The sequence below is a fragment of the Bos mutus genome, chromosome 11 (genome assembly GCF_027580195.1).
Source record: "Bos mutus isolate GX-2022 chromosome 11, NWIPB_WYAK_1.1, whole genome shotgun sequence".
Taxonomy (NCBI): domain Eukaryota; kingdom Metazoa; phylum Chordata; class Mammalia; order Artiodactyla; family Bovidae; genus Bos; species Bos mutus.
In genome coordinates this window covers 36,425,197-36,441,546 of record NC_091627.1, presented here as the reverse complement: position 1 = coordinate 36,441,546, position 16,350 = coordinate 36,425,197, and the positions used below count along the sequence as shown (strand labels likewise).

At 43.9% G+C, this 16,350-nt stretch overlaps 1 protein-coding gene across 1 annotated transcript in view; it reads left to right on the top strand.

Moving 5' to 3' along the window:
- The window catches only part of ALK (ALK receptor tyrosine kinase), a 738,336-nt gene that overhangs the window by 400,827 nt on the left and 321,159 nt on the right, over window positions 1–16,350 (top strand). The window contains exon 4 of the mRNA XM_070379310.1: window positions 10,297–10,498. Coding sequence (XP_070235411.1) covers window positions 10,297–10,498 — 202 coding nt within the window. The remainder of the gene's footprint in view (window positions 1–10,296; window positions 10,499–16,350) is intronic.

Below are 16,350 nucleotides of genomic sequence, written 5' to 3'. Positions count from 1 at the left end.
TCCAGAACATGGGCTTGCCAGATAAAATATAGGCTGTCCAGTTAAATGTGAGCTTCAGATAAGCGATAAATAATGTTTTTAATATAAGTATGCCCCATGTAATATGTTTGTGCTGAAAAAATTATTCATTATTTTTCTGAAATTTACATTTAACTGAGTGTCCTGTGTTCTTATTAGCTAACTCTGGCCACCTTATAAGCACAATTCTGCTTACATTTCATAGGCTAGAACTGTATCAGTGGTCTGTAAGGAAGGCCTGTTAAATTGTTTTTTAACTTCCAGTCTCAGTAAAAGAGAAAGGCAAGAAAGAAGGAAGTTGGTGAGGGTGCTAAGTGAGTCAACCTATGATATCTGCCACAGGTTGGTTCCCCTCTGACCTTCCTTGTAGATCATAGTAAGGAACTTGGATTTATTCTATTGTCATTGGGAAGCTATTGAAGAGTTTAAAAGAAGGAGTGTGACTAACTAAATCCTATTTAAGAAGATGGCTCTGGCTGCTGTTTGCAGAATGTATGGGGGGGAGGGTGAGTGGGAAGTGGGAAGACCAGTTAGAAAAAGCCAGATCATTCTAGAACCTTTGAGAGCTCAACCTAGCCCTTTTACTCTGCCTAACCCTCTTCAGACAGTTCCTTCACCTTCCTGCATGTAAGTTCCCTCTTCAGTTCCCTCTTCTGAAGGACAAAGAGTTGGGTGGGACCGCCTCTTGGTGCCCTGTGGGTCGTTCCCAGAGTGGCATGTGGTGACTTGGTGGCCTTCCCTCGCTTCCCTTCCCTCCCTTCCCTTGTCAGCATTTGCCCAGGGTTTGTGTTCCTTCCTCAACACTAGGGTGTCTGAGAGCCACAGCACACAGAATGTCAGAAATTATTACAAGAGGCTGAGATCCTGTGACACTCCCACAAGAACATGGGTCCAAAATTGCTTTTTAAAATTTTTAATTTTAAAAAATTCAATGAACTACACAAATAAAGTGATAAAATCTGATACCTCTTAGTGAAATTTTAAAAAGTAACATGAAAGATTTTTATACCCTGACATCTTGGACTTAAAGCAGAAATTGAACAATCTGATTCCAGAGCTATGAACCTACATGGAAAAGGGAAAATTTGATTTCCTGCTGTCTCCATCTAAAGTGGATCTTGTCACACCAAAGGCACTTTGTCCCCTAACTCCTCCCTTCCCAGCCCTGATAGCAGCAGATACTTTTATCTCTCCTGCCTCCTGCTTCTCATTGAATTAAATCAATTGTTTAGTTTTCATTTGGCTTCTCCTTTCTCCCTCTCATCAGATCAAGTGCTGTTCTATTTTCTTTGAGGATTACCACAATGAGCTCTTAGGGAAAAGAGGTTTCTCAGCACTTCAGCTTGTTTCCTTCTATTTATTTGCTTTGCCTTTTATTATCTTTTTTTGCTGACTCCCCAGAACACAGAGGCAGTATATAAAGATTTTTGGTCTTTTTTTCTTAAATGAAGCCTATGGGTTAAAAAAACAAAAACAAAAAAAAGTATGTTTCTCCCCCTGCCCAAAGATTTGTTCTTTATAACAGGATCAGAGATCTAAAATGGGGCCTACCTGAACATACACACATATACAGGATACACACACACGTGTGTGTGTGTGTGTGTGTGTATATGTATACATACATATACACACTATAAAGTATGTATACACATAAGCATAAATATATTTTACCATTTCTAGGCAACTTTTGCCACAGTTAACCTGGACCAGAGAGGTAGTTTACAGCAATCCACCAAATAGGCAAGTGTACTACCACTTTTGGCTACAGCCGAACTCATAGTGTTAAGATTAATAATACTGTTAAGAAAAATCAACTCCTACCTCGCTTTCCTCCCTTAATGAACACACTTGGTTTTTCTGTCATTAGACCTCAAAAACCGATTCCATTTCTCTTCAAGTGCTTTCTGATAAAGGTGCAGTAAAGCAGTACATTTAAGTCCTGGTGGTGGAGGGTAGTAGAGCTTTTACCGAATATTTGACATCGTAGCAGTATGAGACAGTAAAGGTGCACCAGTCTGGAACTGGAGGAGCTGAGGCCTAACACAGCTCAGCTGCCTGCTGTGGAACCCAGGCATACCCCTTCAACCCTCTGGCCTCAATGTCCTCACCTGCAAGGTGAAACAGTTGGGCTAAATAACTAGCAAGAACTCTAGGTCTGGATTCCTAAGTTATCCCACTTTTAGACAAGGCATGGCGATAAGGACAATCCTAACTATTCCTTCCTATATATTTCAAAACTCTGAACTAAAACCTAAAACCTGAGTTGAGATTACATAGGGTAGCAGAACTCAAATTTGAAAAATAAACAATAAAGGAACTTTTTCAGTGTTCCCAATGTGGTTTGGTACTTCATAAGACCACATGAAGAGAGGAGACCCTCAAATACTTTCCAGACTTGAAGGACTACCCTAAGCCCCTAGGAGTGATTTCCAGAGGATAAGTCATCTGTGCCCCTTGCCCAGGCTTTAGTCTATTTCCTTGGATCTGAGACAGTCAGATAGATGGACCTGATCCTCAGAATTGTGAAAGTGAAAAGAAAGAAAGTGATGTCTGGGACAGCTGGAGACCAAGCCATAGAACATTTGACCAAAAATACTATCATAGATCTCTGACATGGGCAGGCAGATACTGAGTGTTCCACTGGACAGGATCTAAAAATCTTGCTGTTAGTCCCAGATCCACCACTAATTTGCTGTATGACCTTGAGCAAGTCCTCAGCTTTTTTGCTTTCTCCCCATTAGAGCAAGGGGCTAGCTATGTGACCACCATGTTTGTTTCTAGCTCTGACATTCTGAAAGTCAGATATAGAACGTAGCATTTTTAAGTATCCTCAGGTAGAGAGACCAAAATAGTAACCCAGAGGAGCCTTTCTAAAAGCATGATTCTGCCACAAGAATCTTAGGTGTTGATGGGAGGACAGTTTGAAAGTCATACAAACAGAGCTTTACAGTTTAAGAGATGGTAGAGATATGTTATTCACTTTTATACTACTTTAATTCTTATCACAATGGATTTTTTTCCTTTCTCACTTTCTGCACATGGTCTCTAGAGCACAAATAGAATAGAGTAGGGTTTTCAAAGCATATTCCATGGTGCATTATACACCATAGCAAAAGATTCTGTGCCCAAAGGAGTTTTGGAAATCTTTGTTTTATGTTTCAGTCTTGAAGAGTCAAAACTCTTATTGGCATATTAAGTTTCTAGGAAGTCCCACAAGGAAAGAGCTTGTTTACTTTTGTTTAACCCGATAATCCTCAACCTTCCTTGACCCCCGAGCTTTCCCATAATACCTATTAACACCTTGTGGGGCTGGTGTGCTGTGGAACATACTCTGGGGGATGGCACGGCATCATTCCCTATGCTACACCTTGTACCGTGTTGCACTTCTTCTGTCCACATTCCAGCCAATAAACTTCTGCTATTCCTTAGGCCCCACCTAATACAAATGGTATCGTGATCAAGTAATAGCTTGAAATAATGATTTAATAGTTTAATTTCAATATAGACAATTAACCAGTGGTGACAGAATCAGGTGGTTTATTGAGATAGAAATCTGTCCATTCATACATTTGTTTATTCATGTTCTCACGCAAAGCATATGATTAAGAGACTTCTGGTTCAGGATGGTGGACTGAGCACACTTTTGTCTTCTTCTCTCCTGTAATCCCACTAAAGTGATAATAAAGGATTCAAAGGAGGAATAAACCTTGAATGGCAAACAGAACAGGAGGGGATCTATGAGTGACTTCTAGAGCACAAAGAGGAGATGGAAGCTGCTGACAGAGGAAATAAGATGAGCAGAGGAGCAGAGGAGGGGGTCTTCCTTTGCTGGGAAGCACCACAATGGGTACTGATAAGTGATTCTCTGGAAGGAAGGATGAGAGTCAGGAGGAAGAATGTGATTTCTCTGGGTGTGTTAACTCATATGGTCACTTCCTTTCAACCCCATTTTACCAGGTGAAAAATTAGTAAGATACCTAACCCCAAGGGAGAGAAACAAAGACTTTTCTCTAAAAATTCAAGTGGACCTAGAAAACCAGGGCTACTCTTGGGAGTGTTCATTGCTCATGTAGAGAATGAAGATGAGTCCACGATGCTGGAGTTGGGGAGCAGGTGCTGCAGGGTGGCCTGCTCCCCACAGTCCATCAAGCCAATGCTGACATGAAGGGCAAGCACTAACTATGGGTAAAGAAGTTTCTAGAAGTGCTCCTAGCTTCTCCTGTTTCTATATGAGGGGCTGAGCCAGGACCACCCTACATGTGATAGCCCAGCAGAATGAAAAAGAAATATCAACATTAAAAAACTGACCCCAGAGAAAACAAAGATAAAGTAGCTAAAAAGTTAACTTGAGAGATAAATGTCTTGAGAAAGATTTAAGACTGAGAAGAGGGCAATGAAAATATCAGAGAAATAATGAAACAGATTTACCAGAAATGAAAGAAAGAAATGTATTTTCAGATTGAAAGAGCCCACCAAATGTCACAGCAGAATTTTTATAGAGATCCATTCCTAGATCCGTTGTACCAAAATTCAAGCACATCAGTGTTAAAGAAAGGTCCTGAAGGCTTCCAAAGGAAAAACAAACAGATTGACCACAAAGAAATTACAGTAAAACCAGCGTCAGATTTCACCTCAGTCACACAGATGCTCAACAATACTAAAGCTAGACCTCTAAATTTCTGAAGCAAAACTTCTAATCTGGAAACTATAGCCAAACAATCTATCAACCAAGTGTGAAAACAAAATAAAAATATTGGAGATAGTCAAAGATTCTCAAAGAAGTTTTCCCCTGAGGAAATTTCCTAGAATGGTGGGACTAATGGAGGAGACCCAGTGAAAAGAAATTCCAGAATAATAGCTGTACTGGAGGCCCAGAAAACAACTGGTATAAATTAAAAACATAAAGTCAGGGTCTTCGAGAAAAAGGGAGAGATTTTTTAAGGAATTTGTACAAGCATTGGTGATATAGTGCAAAAGGCAGATAGAAAATAAATAAAAGAGAAAAGCAATCAGAAATTTCTGGAAAAACAAACTGCACAGGAGACTCCTGGTTCAAATATAAGGCAAATCATAATGTGCCACAATTTTGACAGGTGACAATGTTAAGACCAAGAGAGAGAGAATGAATATTCATTTCATCTTGATATTAGAAACATTCTCTGTGGAATGGGATGCATTACTGGACCAATAAAGACATTTATAAATATAACCTTTGTTCACTGCAGTGAAAATATGTATATAGTTTTCAATATAAAAAGCTCTGTTATTAATTTTCAACATTTAGCATCAACCTGTAAGCAAAACACAAGACTTAATCATTCTTACACAACCTTGACAATATAGAGGAAAACACAGCTGCTTTAGGAGGTGGATGTGAAAAAGTCTGGAAGAGCAGGAAGGCTAATGGCGTCACCTTCCTGGGAGGAGAGTCAGGTGATACTGCGTAAAGCTGATGGAACAAATGATAAATTTGCCATGAAGAGTTAAAAAGGAAAGTAATTTAAAAAAGTAAAAAGGGATTTAAGAAATAAAGAATTATTAAGATCGTGTGGAAAAACTCAAACGAACTTTTTGACCAACCCAATAGAAGGGGGATAGGATCATTTTTCTTACTGTACCATCAATGTTAATGAGCCTAAAGTTGTTGCACCAACAAATAACACTCTAAATCCAGATATCTAGACTCAGGAAAGCAGCTGGCCAAAGACATCAGAATTCCTTAAAAGTATTTTTGGGACTTGGTGTGAGGAGCATGATTGGGGATAGTTTTTATTTTTTTTATTATTATTACAAGCCACTCTGAACTACTTGACTCCTTGCTTTATGTATAAATTACTTTGATTTGTAGTCATTGAGTGCTTGCCATATGGCAAGCATTGTGTTAAATATGAAACATTTAGAGGTGGTACCAGTCTTGTAACAAAAGCATCTACAGAACAAATGATGCTCCGTCAGGAGCCCTTCACAGAGATGCGTTCGTGCAAATTAGAAGAGAGGAAGCAGAACTGGGAATCACAGCCCACAGAATATTTGGTCAATTGATAGAAACTGTTGGTTTAGAAGCCTCAGAGAGCTAAATTAGGAGAAGAAGTCTTTAGGACTTAGGGGCTTGGAGACTTGACATGTTTCCTTTAGATTAATAATATTCTAGGCAGGCAGATAGAATTACTGACAGTTTGCAGCTCTAAGGGTCCTCAGAGAGATTCTATCCAACCTTTTCATTTTACAAACAAAGAAACCTTGGTAGTAGCAGAGCCAGGGCTGAAATTTGGTCCTTCTGATTCCAAGTTTAGGGATAGATAAAAGGAGCTCCAGATTGACACCCCTCAAAGCAGGAAATCAACATTCATCACATATCTACTAAGGGCCAGACACTGTACTAGCCACTTTCACATATGCAATTCAATTTAATCTCCATGACAGCCATAGGAGGTAGGCTATAGCCATATTAAATCTGAGCAAACTAAGGTTTAAAGAGGTTAAATAATTTGTCTAAAGCCTAGAATGAAATAGAGATAGAGCCTGAATATAAAAGAGTCTGTCTGATCTCAAGATTCATGCCCCTTGGTTTCTGTCTCATAATTTGAGCCCTGCTGGCTTAGATGAGAGTGACACATCCCTATGCCTGTGACCAGAGGTAGAAATAATAACCATTTCATATTTAATCATTGAACACATCAACACAATAACGTAATAAGGAAACCACAATCGTGGCACCGGGTAAGCAGGGCTCTTTGATCTGCTTCTCCACCCACTATGGCCCACTCTGGGAGAAGGTCTGTGAGCTGCCAGGCCATCCTTCTTAATTAGAAGGGACCCCAGGAGCCTTCCCATAGCCCCAAGCTATTCTGAGCAAAATAAACAGGAAATGGGAAAGAGGAAGAGGAGAGATAAATTCTCACTGACTTTAAAAGATTTATACTGACAATATCCCAAGGAGCTTATGAAATGTATTTTTTCCTTTTATTTTATTTTTTAGGGGTAGAGGAAAGCTGCTGATGAAGAGATAGCTCTCAACTATAGAGTTTTATTGAGAGTGAAAATACTTTAAGCTCAGTCCCTTATTGATAGTCCAGTTGCACAAAATAAAATTCATATAAACATCATCTCACATATTAGAACTGGAAAAGTAATCCATCTTCCAGTCAGCTTTGAAAGAGTCTCATTATTGAGGTACTGAATCACAAGGACAGAATTTACATGTGGTTTCACATCCAGGAGGGAGGGACAGTGGAGAAGATGAGCCCCCCAAGCCCCAGCAACTTCAGCTTGATTTGCTCCTATTGGGAGCTCGAGTTTCCCAGGGGTTAAACGAATATCTTTAATACCCAATCATCAGTGTGTGCTCACTGACAAAAAAGGGAAGCACCTCTTTTATTTTGCCTGCTTTCTTTCTCTCAGTAGCTCAAAAAGCTGGTTTCAATCCAACTTTTTCCCAATGAAAAATACCAGCGTAGGGTCTCAGACCCAGACACACTACTGTGCTCCCTTATATGTGGCATGTGTGGTTTCATCCTAAGCTCAGAATGCACCCCAAAGTATCTGCCACAAGACTGTGCCCCAGAGATACTTCCAGGGCTCTCACTTGCTCTGAATAGATGGTTGGAAGCCTCAGTAGATCCCAGAGTTGTCCCTAACACAGCACCTTTGCTTACAATGTAACATACTAAACACATCACATCTGCATTTAGTCTTGTCCTTGCCTGGTGTGGACGGATGGTGGAGGATGAGGTTGGGTCAGTTTTGATCCCGCCTCTCCCCCACCATACCAGATTAATCTTCCTGAAACATCACTCTGATGAGGTGCCTATCCTGCTCAAAAATCTTTTCTGGCTCCCTATTGTCCAAAGTATAGTTGAACACTTTCAGCTGGAAATGAAATGTTCTCTGTGGTCTGGCCCACATGCACCAGCCTTCCTTATTTCTCAGCCTTCTCTTCATGTGCCCCACTCTGCATCCAAATGCCACGACACATTTTCTGCATTTCTGCCTTGACTCCTCTTCCTCTCAAATTTTGCATAGCCATTTCTGCCAATATCTTTGTTTTTCTCTCCTTTAAAGACCTAGCTCAAAGATCATCTTCTTTATGAATCTTCCCAGCTGAACCTAATATCTTTTGTGGAGCCTCCCAAAGTACTTTGTCTGTATGTGTTTTATGACTCTATAACCTCTACCTTTGATTAAAGTTAGTGCAGACGTCTCATCACCCCTATGGGACCTAGAGTTCCTTGAAGTCCAGAACTGTGTCTGACTCATGTCTGTGTCCCCAGGGCAGAGCCAGTGCTTGGATGTTTGCTCAAAGTAGGCATCCAATAAATGAAATCCGAGGGCAGAAAGGAGTGAGTAAAGAGGCCAATGAACAAATGGATTTGGTCCAGCACCCATCTGCCTGTCTTTCTCCTGTCCCACCCCTCTTGGCTCCTGCGTTATACAACTTGGCCACAAGGCACTCTGGTTACATTTCATTTTAGGATAAAGAATACAGTGGGGCAATGAGAAAGATGCAAGGTTTAAAGAGCCTTGATTAGGAATTCAGAGACCTGGAATCTGGTTTGGACTTTCAAGTTGAGACTTTATACAAGTTATTTCCCACTTCCGATCTCCAGTCTGCTTCTCTAGAAAAGCAAGGGCATTACATTGGATCAAATTAAAGTGCTTTCTGAGTCTTTGATTCTAATTATCTTTTTTTTTTTTTTTTTTTTTACCTCTGTGCCCGTAACAAGAATGTCTCCCCATGGTAAAATAGGATAATAATACAGATTATTTACTGAGGGTCAGAAAGCACTTTTTAAAGGCCCGTGCACCATGCTGAAAACTTCCCACTAATTACAGAGGGTTCAGTTTCCAGTACTGACCCATGTCCCTGATTCAGTTCAGAAACAGTCTTGTGCTGACTTCATCCTGATTGTAACTAGAAGTCATATTTATCTACTTCTAAAATATAGCAACTCTCCAAATTCCTGACACAATATGTGTCCTTGGAAATACTTAGCTTCGGGTAGAAATCCCTTTCTTTCCTCCATATCATTCTTTATCAACAAAAAGTATGGTTCCTTTGCCTACTTGATAAATTGGGTTATCTGTGAAGGAGACTAATTCTATGTGCTGGGGGTGGTTAAAGAAGCTGAACACTCGTTAGCTGGTTCCCACAGGAGAAATCAAGGATCTTATGAGACAGGCTTTCACTGCAAAAGGAGCAGCATCTAATGGTCCAAAACTTCAGTGGAGAAGTGTGGCGAGTGATATTAATGCATCAGAAGGAATACCAGGAACAATAAAATAATGCTGTTCTTTTATGCCAACAGTAATCCCCATAAACACGGGTTTTGTGTAGGTCACTTGGCCTGTGCTGCTGGTATTAGGGTTGGCTTGCCCCAGAGGGAAACTCTGCCACAGACATGGCACCAGGATGGATTTGTAGGGCTCTCTTTGTGGAGAATAGTTGCAGATTCACATGATTCATAGACTAAGGGGCTGAAATGGGTCTTAAAAGATTATTAAAAAAAAAAAAAGATTATTGAGTTCGGCCAACCCTTCCCATGCCATTTTTATACATGAGGAAACTGAAACAAGAAAAAGTTAATGCTTTGCTCTAGATCACTTAGCTAGTAAGCAAAGGAGTTGTAGCCATGATCTTGGCTACAAAATAAGTGACCAAAATAAGCCACACAAAGAAAATCTTGAACTGGTCATAACTATTAGACAGCCTGGAGCCAACCCAAACATTCCTCAGAAACTCTGAATTGTCCAACAGATATCAGTTTAGTCTGAAGTTGGCTTGAGTGTCATATGAAGAACTCAGGTCAGCTCAGATTTAAACTGTGACCCATTGGGTGGCCTGAGATGCCCCAGAGTGTCCTGGTTTGTGAGGTTTGGAGATACCACACATGGAGGTTTATGAGGTGGAACTGATACCCTGGCTCCACTCTGGGATCATATATGCAGTGAGGGACTCTCTTAGGCTGTCCGCGTTACAGACGAGAAACCTGAGATTCAAAGATAAGATACAGAACTAGTCAGTAGGGAAGCTGAGGTGAGAAGCTCGGTCTTCCTGATAATAAGTCCCAGATCACTATCTTTGCCTGAGGCTTTACTTTTTATGGAAACAGCCTAAGAGAGCAAGGAAGAGATTGGCTGCGTGAAGAAGGTGAGAGGCTGGAGGAAGACTTCCAGCATCGTTGACTCTAATGCCGTTGGTCTCTCTAATCCCACCACAGAGCTGATGCTGGTCCTCTCATCTGGACACACTGCAGACTCACTCTCCGTGTCTCTTGGCAGGTGCCTTCCTCCTCCTCAACACCTCGGCAAACTCCAAGCACACGATCCTGAGCCCGTGGATGAGGAGCAGCAGCGAGCACTGCCGGCTGGCCGTCTCGGTGCATCGGCACCTGCAGCCATCGGGCAGGTACGTCGCTCAGCTGCTGCCCCACAACGAGGCTGGAAGAGAGATCCTCCTGGCACCCACTCCGGGAAAGCATGGGTGAGTCCTTCCCCGTGTCCCAAATCCAGTATGTGAATGGAGATGTGGCTTTTGGCTACAAATTTCCAGACTCTATGACATCTACTTAAAACTCACAATCATCCTTTAACGGGTAGGGTCCAGATTGAGCCATTACTGCTATTATTCCCTGGGTGGTGTCTCGGGCACTGATCTGTGGGGCCCTCTGGCTGCCCAGGCTGGCGGTCCTTCCAGAGGCCAGAGGACCAGCTGGCAGAGTGGACATTTAATGAGTGGGTATTAAAGATATTCGTTTCCCAAAGTCCAGATGGAGCCAAGAAGAAAACAGCCAAGGGGAGTGTTAAAAGGCCAAAATGAAAGTAATTTAATATGCTGGAAACTGGTTTTTACCAGGGGAACTTTGGCAGGAAGGGAAAGAGCAAACCTTTGTGGCTGCCTGAGCGGTCCCACAGCAGTGCGGGATCCCACGGTGGAAGAGATCAGGGCTGCCGCATGGTGCCGATTGAGGAGAGGAGCAAGACAGGCTTCACAGCAAGGCTTCACAGCACTGATGTCATACCCAGTACCCTTGTCATTGAACTTAAGCTTCCTGGACATACTCACTTGCTTCCTCAGTGATCCGTCAGGCCTCTAGAAACGGTGACTCTGGGAAGCAAACTTGAACAAGGGAATCTCTGCGCTTGCCTTTCTTCTCATTCCATAAGACCCCAGCTTTGAGGGGTCCCTGCTCTGATAATCAACAAGAGTGAGAGAGGCATGTGTGCTAGTTGACCTCACATTTCTAGCTAAGCTTACAGGGCTTAACTTTCCTCTAAGAAAATATCTTTCAGAGAGACTCCAACTGAACAGTGATGTTACCCATCTCCACCTCTGTGCTATACTGGGTCAGTGGGGAGAGCCTACCTACCACCATTCCAATAAAACTATACAGCCTCTTACTCATTTCTTGAAAGGCTTCACCCTACTCCCCCTGCTACTGGCCCATCTGTATTTATTTGTGTTTCAAAGAACTGCTACTACTGTCCCAGCAGGAATGAAATCTTGGCTTCAGAAAGGATGTTCTCCTCATATCGAAACTCGCATGCGTCTTCTTGCCTCAGAAATGTCTCGTTGGCCTGACTGGGAGGGGCCCGGCCACCAAGTGTTTCTTGCTGTGTTCACAAGAAATCAAGAATGCCAGGTGTTAGGGGTGAGCCATGGGCACGCCTTCCTCCATCATGGCCTCCCTTTCTTGTGAGAATACCAGATGGCAAAGTCTCCCATCCATGAGTGGGGCTGGTGGTGGCCTCGGCTGCAGTGCTATCCTATATGTGTTTGCCCAGCCCCATGAGCTATTTATTTTGCCTTCTGCTCACCATTCCTGCCCCACCAAGCCTGGCAGAGTCCAGAGAGTGCTGCCTGGTGCTGCTGGGACTTCAGGCTATCAATCTGTTAAAGTGCTGGAGGAATGGGGAGCGGGTAGAGGACTCACTGATGTCACAGGGGAACCTGGAGTTTGGGGTCTCCCTGAAATGCCAGCTGAGAACATGCATGCCTGCAAGGGGACAAATGCCGCAGGACTTCAGCACTTCCTAAGTAGCAGGGCCTGGTCCCTGTCCAGCATCCTCAGGAAGATGACTGCTCCTTGGTGTGACTCGCTGTGGGGGCTTACAAAAAGCCATCCCCTCTTTATCTTCCTGTGCTCATAACTATCATCTGAGGTCCCATTTCAGTTCAGTTCAGTCACTCAGTCATGTCTGACTCTTTGCAACCCCATGGACTGCAGCATGCCAGGCCTCCCTATCCATCACCAACTCCTGGAGTTCATTCAAACTCATGTCCATTGAGTCGGTGATGCCACCCAACCATCTCATCTTCTGTCACCCTCTTCTCCTCCTGCCTTCAATCTTTCCCAGCATCAGGGTCTTTTCAAATGAGTCAGGTCTTTGCATCAAGTGGCCATAGTATTGGAGTTTCAGCCTCAGCATCAGTCCTTCCAATGAATATTCAGGACTGATTTCCTTTAGGATGGACTGTTTGGATCTCCTTGCCGTCCAAGGGACTCTCAAGTCTTCTCCAAAACCACAGTTGAAAAGCATCAATTCTTTGGCTCTCAGCTTTCTTTATAGTCCAACTCTCACATCTGTACATGACTATGGGGAAAACCATAGCTTTGACTAGACAGACCTTTGTTGGCAAAATAATGTCTCTGCTCATTTAACAGACAGGAAAACTGAGACAAAGAGGAGATCGGCAGCCTATTTATAGTAACCTAAACAAGACTTCAGTTCTCCCCTTTCTTCATTTGGGGTCTTTCTGGGTCATTTCTCCTCTTTCTGGGAAACCCATAGCCTCTCGGCAGGAATTCAGGGAGAACCGATGAGTTTGCGAAAGAGGAGATGGAAGTGAAGGAACTTTGCGAAAAGAGACAAGCTAGCTTCTTTGACAGAGAAGGCAATGGCAACCCACTCCAGTACTCTTGCCTGGAAAATCCCATGAATGGAGGAGCCTGGTAGGCTGCAGTCCTTGGGGTCTCAAAGAGTCGGACACAATGGAGGGACTTCACTTTGACTTTTCACTTTCATGCATTGGAGAAGGAAATGGCACCCCACTCCAGTGTTCTTGCCTGGAGAATCCCAGGGATGGTGGAGCCTGGTGGGCTGCCATCTATGGGGTCTCACAGATTCGGACATGACTGAAGCGACTTAGCAGCAGCAGCAGCTTCTTTGAAGATCCGGGGGGCATGTAATGGTGACCTTCCCTCCATATGTGGTGAGAACACAGAGACCAATACTGCACAATGCAGGAGGCTGTGACCTTTCCCTGAGGCTGCCATTTCTGTGTCCATTTCGCAGGCCAAAGCATTTCTTCCCAGCATGACTCCTTGATCACTGGCAGTCATCTGTCCCCTGGAGGGAGGGAGCTGAGGCAAGGGAAATGCTGCAGGGGTGATGGGCAAGCCCACTGACCCTGGCTTTGGTAGGGCTGCCCCTGCATCCTAGGGGCTTTGCCTCAGGCCAGGCTCCATGAGTCTTGTGCCACAATGTTCTCTCCTAGCCGTGGCAGAGTCATTTTGGAGTTTGATGATAAGAGTGATTCTGGTTTAAATTAAAGACACCTGAGCCAGGCCTGAGGGTGCTTCCCTGGGCACCCTGGCAAGCTGCAGGCCACAGGCCCTTTCCATCAATTCAGAGAACTCTAGCTGTTCACGTCCAGCTGGATCTGGGTTTGCTCAGTCTCGATACTATTGACATCTGGGGCCAGACAGTTCTTCTTGTGGGCACTGTCCTGAGCGTGGCCCCCGCCTTCCAAGGCCTCTACCCACTAGATGCCAGTAGCACCTCCCCAGGTTATGACAACAAAAATGTCTCCAGACATTGCCAGATGTCTCCTGGGGGACAAAACTGTCCCATTGAGACCTCTGAAATGGAGCATTTTAGAGTGGGGAAGAACACTGGAATTTACCTGGTCCCACCATGTCAGTTCACAAGTGTTGGGAACTGAGGCCAGGAGGGGTAAAGGACTTGCTTCCCGTCACATATGTGTCAGTGTTGGCAGGCGTGTGTATGTTCCAGCCGCTGTGCCAAGTCCTGGGTTTCACAGACATATAAGGCCCATTCCCACCCTTGAGTAGTAACTTGTTAACACTAATTATGCACTAATTATGCCAATCACTGCTATGCACTTTAAATGTGTTTTCTTATTTAATACTCAACAACACAGGTACTGTGTTACTATCTTCTATCTCACAGATGAGGAAATTGAGTGAAGCCAAATAACTTGTCCAAGGTCACTGACTAGACAGGGTGGAGGGCATCTGAACCTCATCAGGCTGACTCTAGATTGTTTTCACCCATTGCTGCAAGAGCTCAATTGAACCACAGTAGTGCAGCAAAAATAATAATAATAATGTTCTGTGAATCAAAGTCTTGAATTTAAGTCCTATGTCACTATTCAATTGTCAGTTCAATGAACAGTCATTTATTGGGTATTTTGTATTTGTTAGGACCATAGAGGTGCTAGAGATGTGGAAAGCCAACCTTGATGGTTTGTGAAAGGATATTTCATGAATGAGCTCTATGAGTTCAGGCACATTCCATCCCTACCTAAGCCTCAGATTTACCATTTGTAAAGTGGGAATGATGGTGCTGCCCTTCTCACATAGTCATGTGGGGTCCGTGCAGTTAAGGATGTGAAGGGTTTTGTACACTCTGATCAAGAAACACATGTAAGAGGCCATTTACTTAATACCCTGATCTACTCCACTCTGCTTACAATTTGGGATCACACAGGATTGCAACTCATCTGTTTTCTGATTATGAGGTCAGTGCCACTCTCAAGAATCTTTTGATTTTGGGATCCTTGGCAGTTTGCCTTGCTGGAAGCTTGTTCCCTATAATGTCAGAGATGACCCCAGGAGCCCAGTGATCAATGCAGTGAGGGGGACATGGTGAAATCGTGGTGGTGATGACAGTGATGACTACGGATAAGGCTGGCTTCCTCTCAGAACAGAACACGGTGGTTGGGGAACGCTGCTGGGAAAACAACAGTCAGCATTTGTAGTAACAAGGGAGGAAGTTGTCATAACACTGTCGACTCGGGAGAGCCTGACTCAGAGGAACGACAAGTCAGAGGCCAGCAAGTCCCTGGGAGACCACTCAGTGCAACACCAGCGGGGCGGCAGCCTGCGAGGAGGCACAGGAAGCAGGGGCAGCGGTTGGGGAATCCCAGCAGATGCTCCCCTCCCAGTCGCCTGGAAAGCAGCAGCAGCAGCAGCAGCAGCAGAGTGTGTGAGATCTAAATGATTCACAGGGCGAGAACGCCTGAGTCTGCCAAGACAGTCAGGCTTTGCCCGGAGTCTCCCAGGGGACAGCCGACAATGAATGCCTGGCCTGCTCATCTGCTCATCTTCCCAGCCAGAAAGGCCACAGACTCAAGGAAGCAGAGAAATGGGCTGTCAAACTGCCCAACCCCGCTGACTGCAGAATCTAGCAGGCAGAGGACATCCTAACTGGAAATTAGAGGCCACAGAGTTCTGTGAATTGAATGAATATAATACCTATTTAACATGGTATACTGTGAAATGCTCCAGTATTTTGGCCACCTGATGAGAAGAACAAACTCACTGGAAAAGACCCTTATGCTGGGAAAGATGGAAGGCAAAAAGAGAAGGGAGCAGCAGAGGATGAGGTGGTTGGATGGTGTTACTGACTCAATGGATGTCAGTTTGAGCAAACTCTGGGAGGTAGTGAAGGACAGAGGAGACTGGCGTGCCGCAGTCTATGGGGTTGCATAGAGTCAGACATGACTGAGCAACTGAACAACAAACTGGAATGGCATGAGGAGGATGGCGCACACGGTGCCCAACTGTAGTAGATACTTGATACATTAATAGATCCTTCTCAGTTTATAATTCATGTAAGCACCATGGATGGAGTGCCACCTGTATCATTGGTGCTGGGAATACACAGCCGGAGATGACAAAGGCTTTCTTTCAAGAAGCATCCAGTTCAGTAAGGAAGAAACAAGTTCAACAGCAACAGCAGATGCTTATGCAGATGTTTTTAAATTAGGGCCCAGAAATTTTAAGAGGCTGAGCTAAGACCACTGTCCAGGAAAGCCAGCACAGGCATCTCAGCTCCTTCTTCTCCTGTGCTCCCCTGCCTTTCAACTGAAAGCTGTTTTAGAAAGAGCAGTCTGTCCAGCAGCAATTGGCAATGTAAAATCAGCAGCTTCTTGGACTCAAGAACACAAGCCCAAGGGTTGGTGGTGTCTCAGACTGTAAGAGCGACTCTCCAAGACTGCTTCCATGACATCCGTCACAAGTCTGCCTTCCTCCTCGCACATACAGCTTTCTCCTGCAGCCCTGGGTATCTGGGGACTTTTCTTACGTG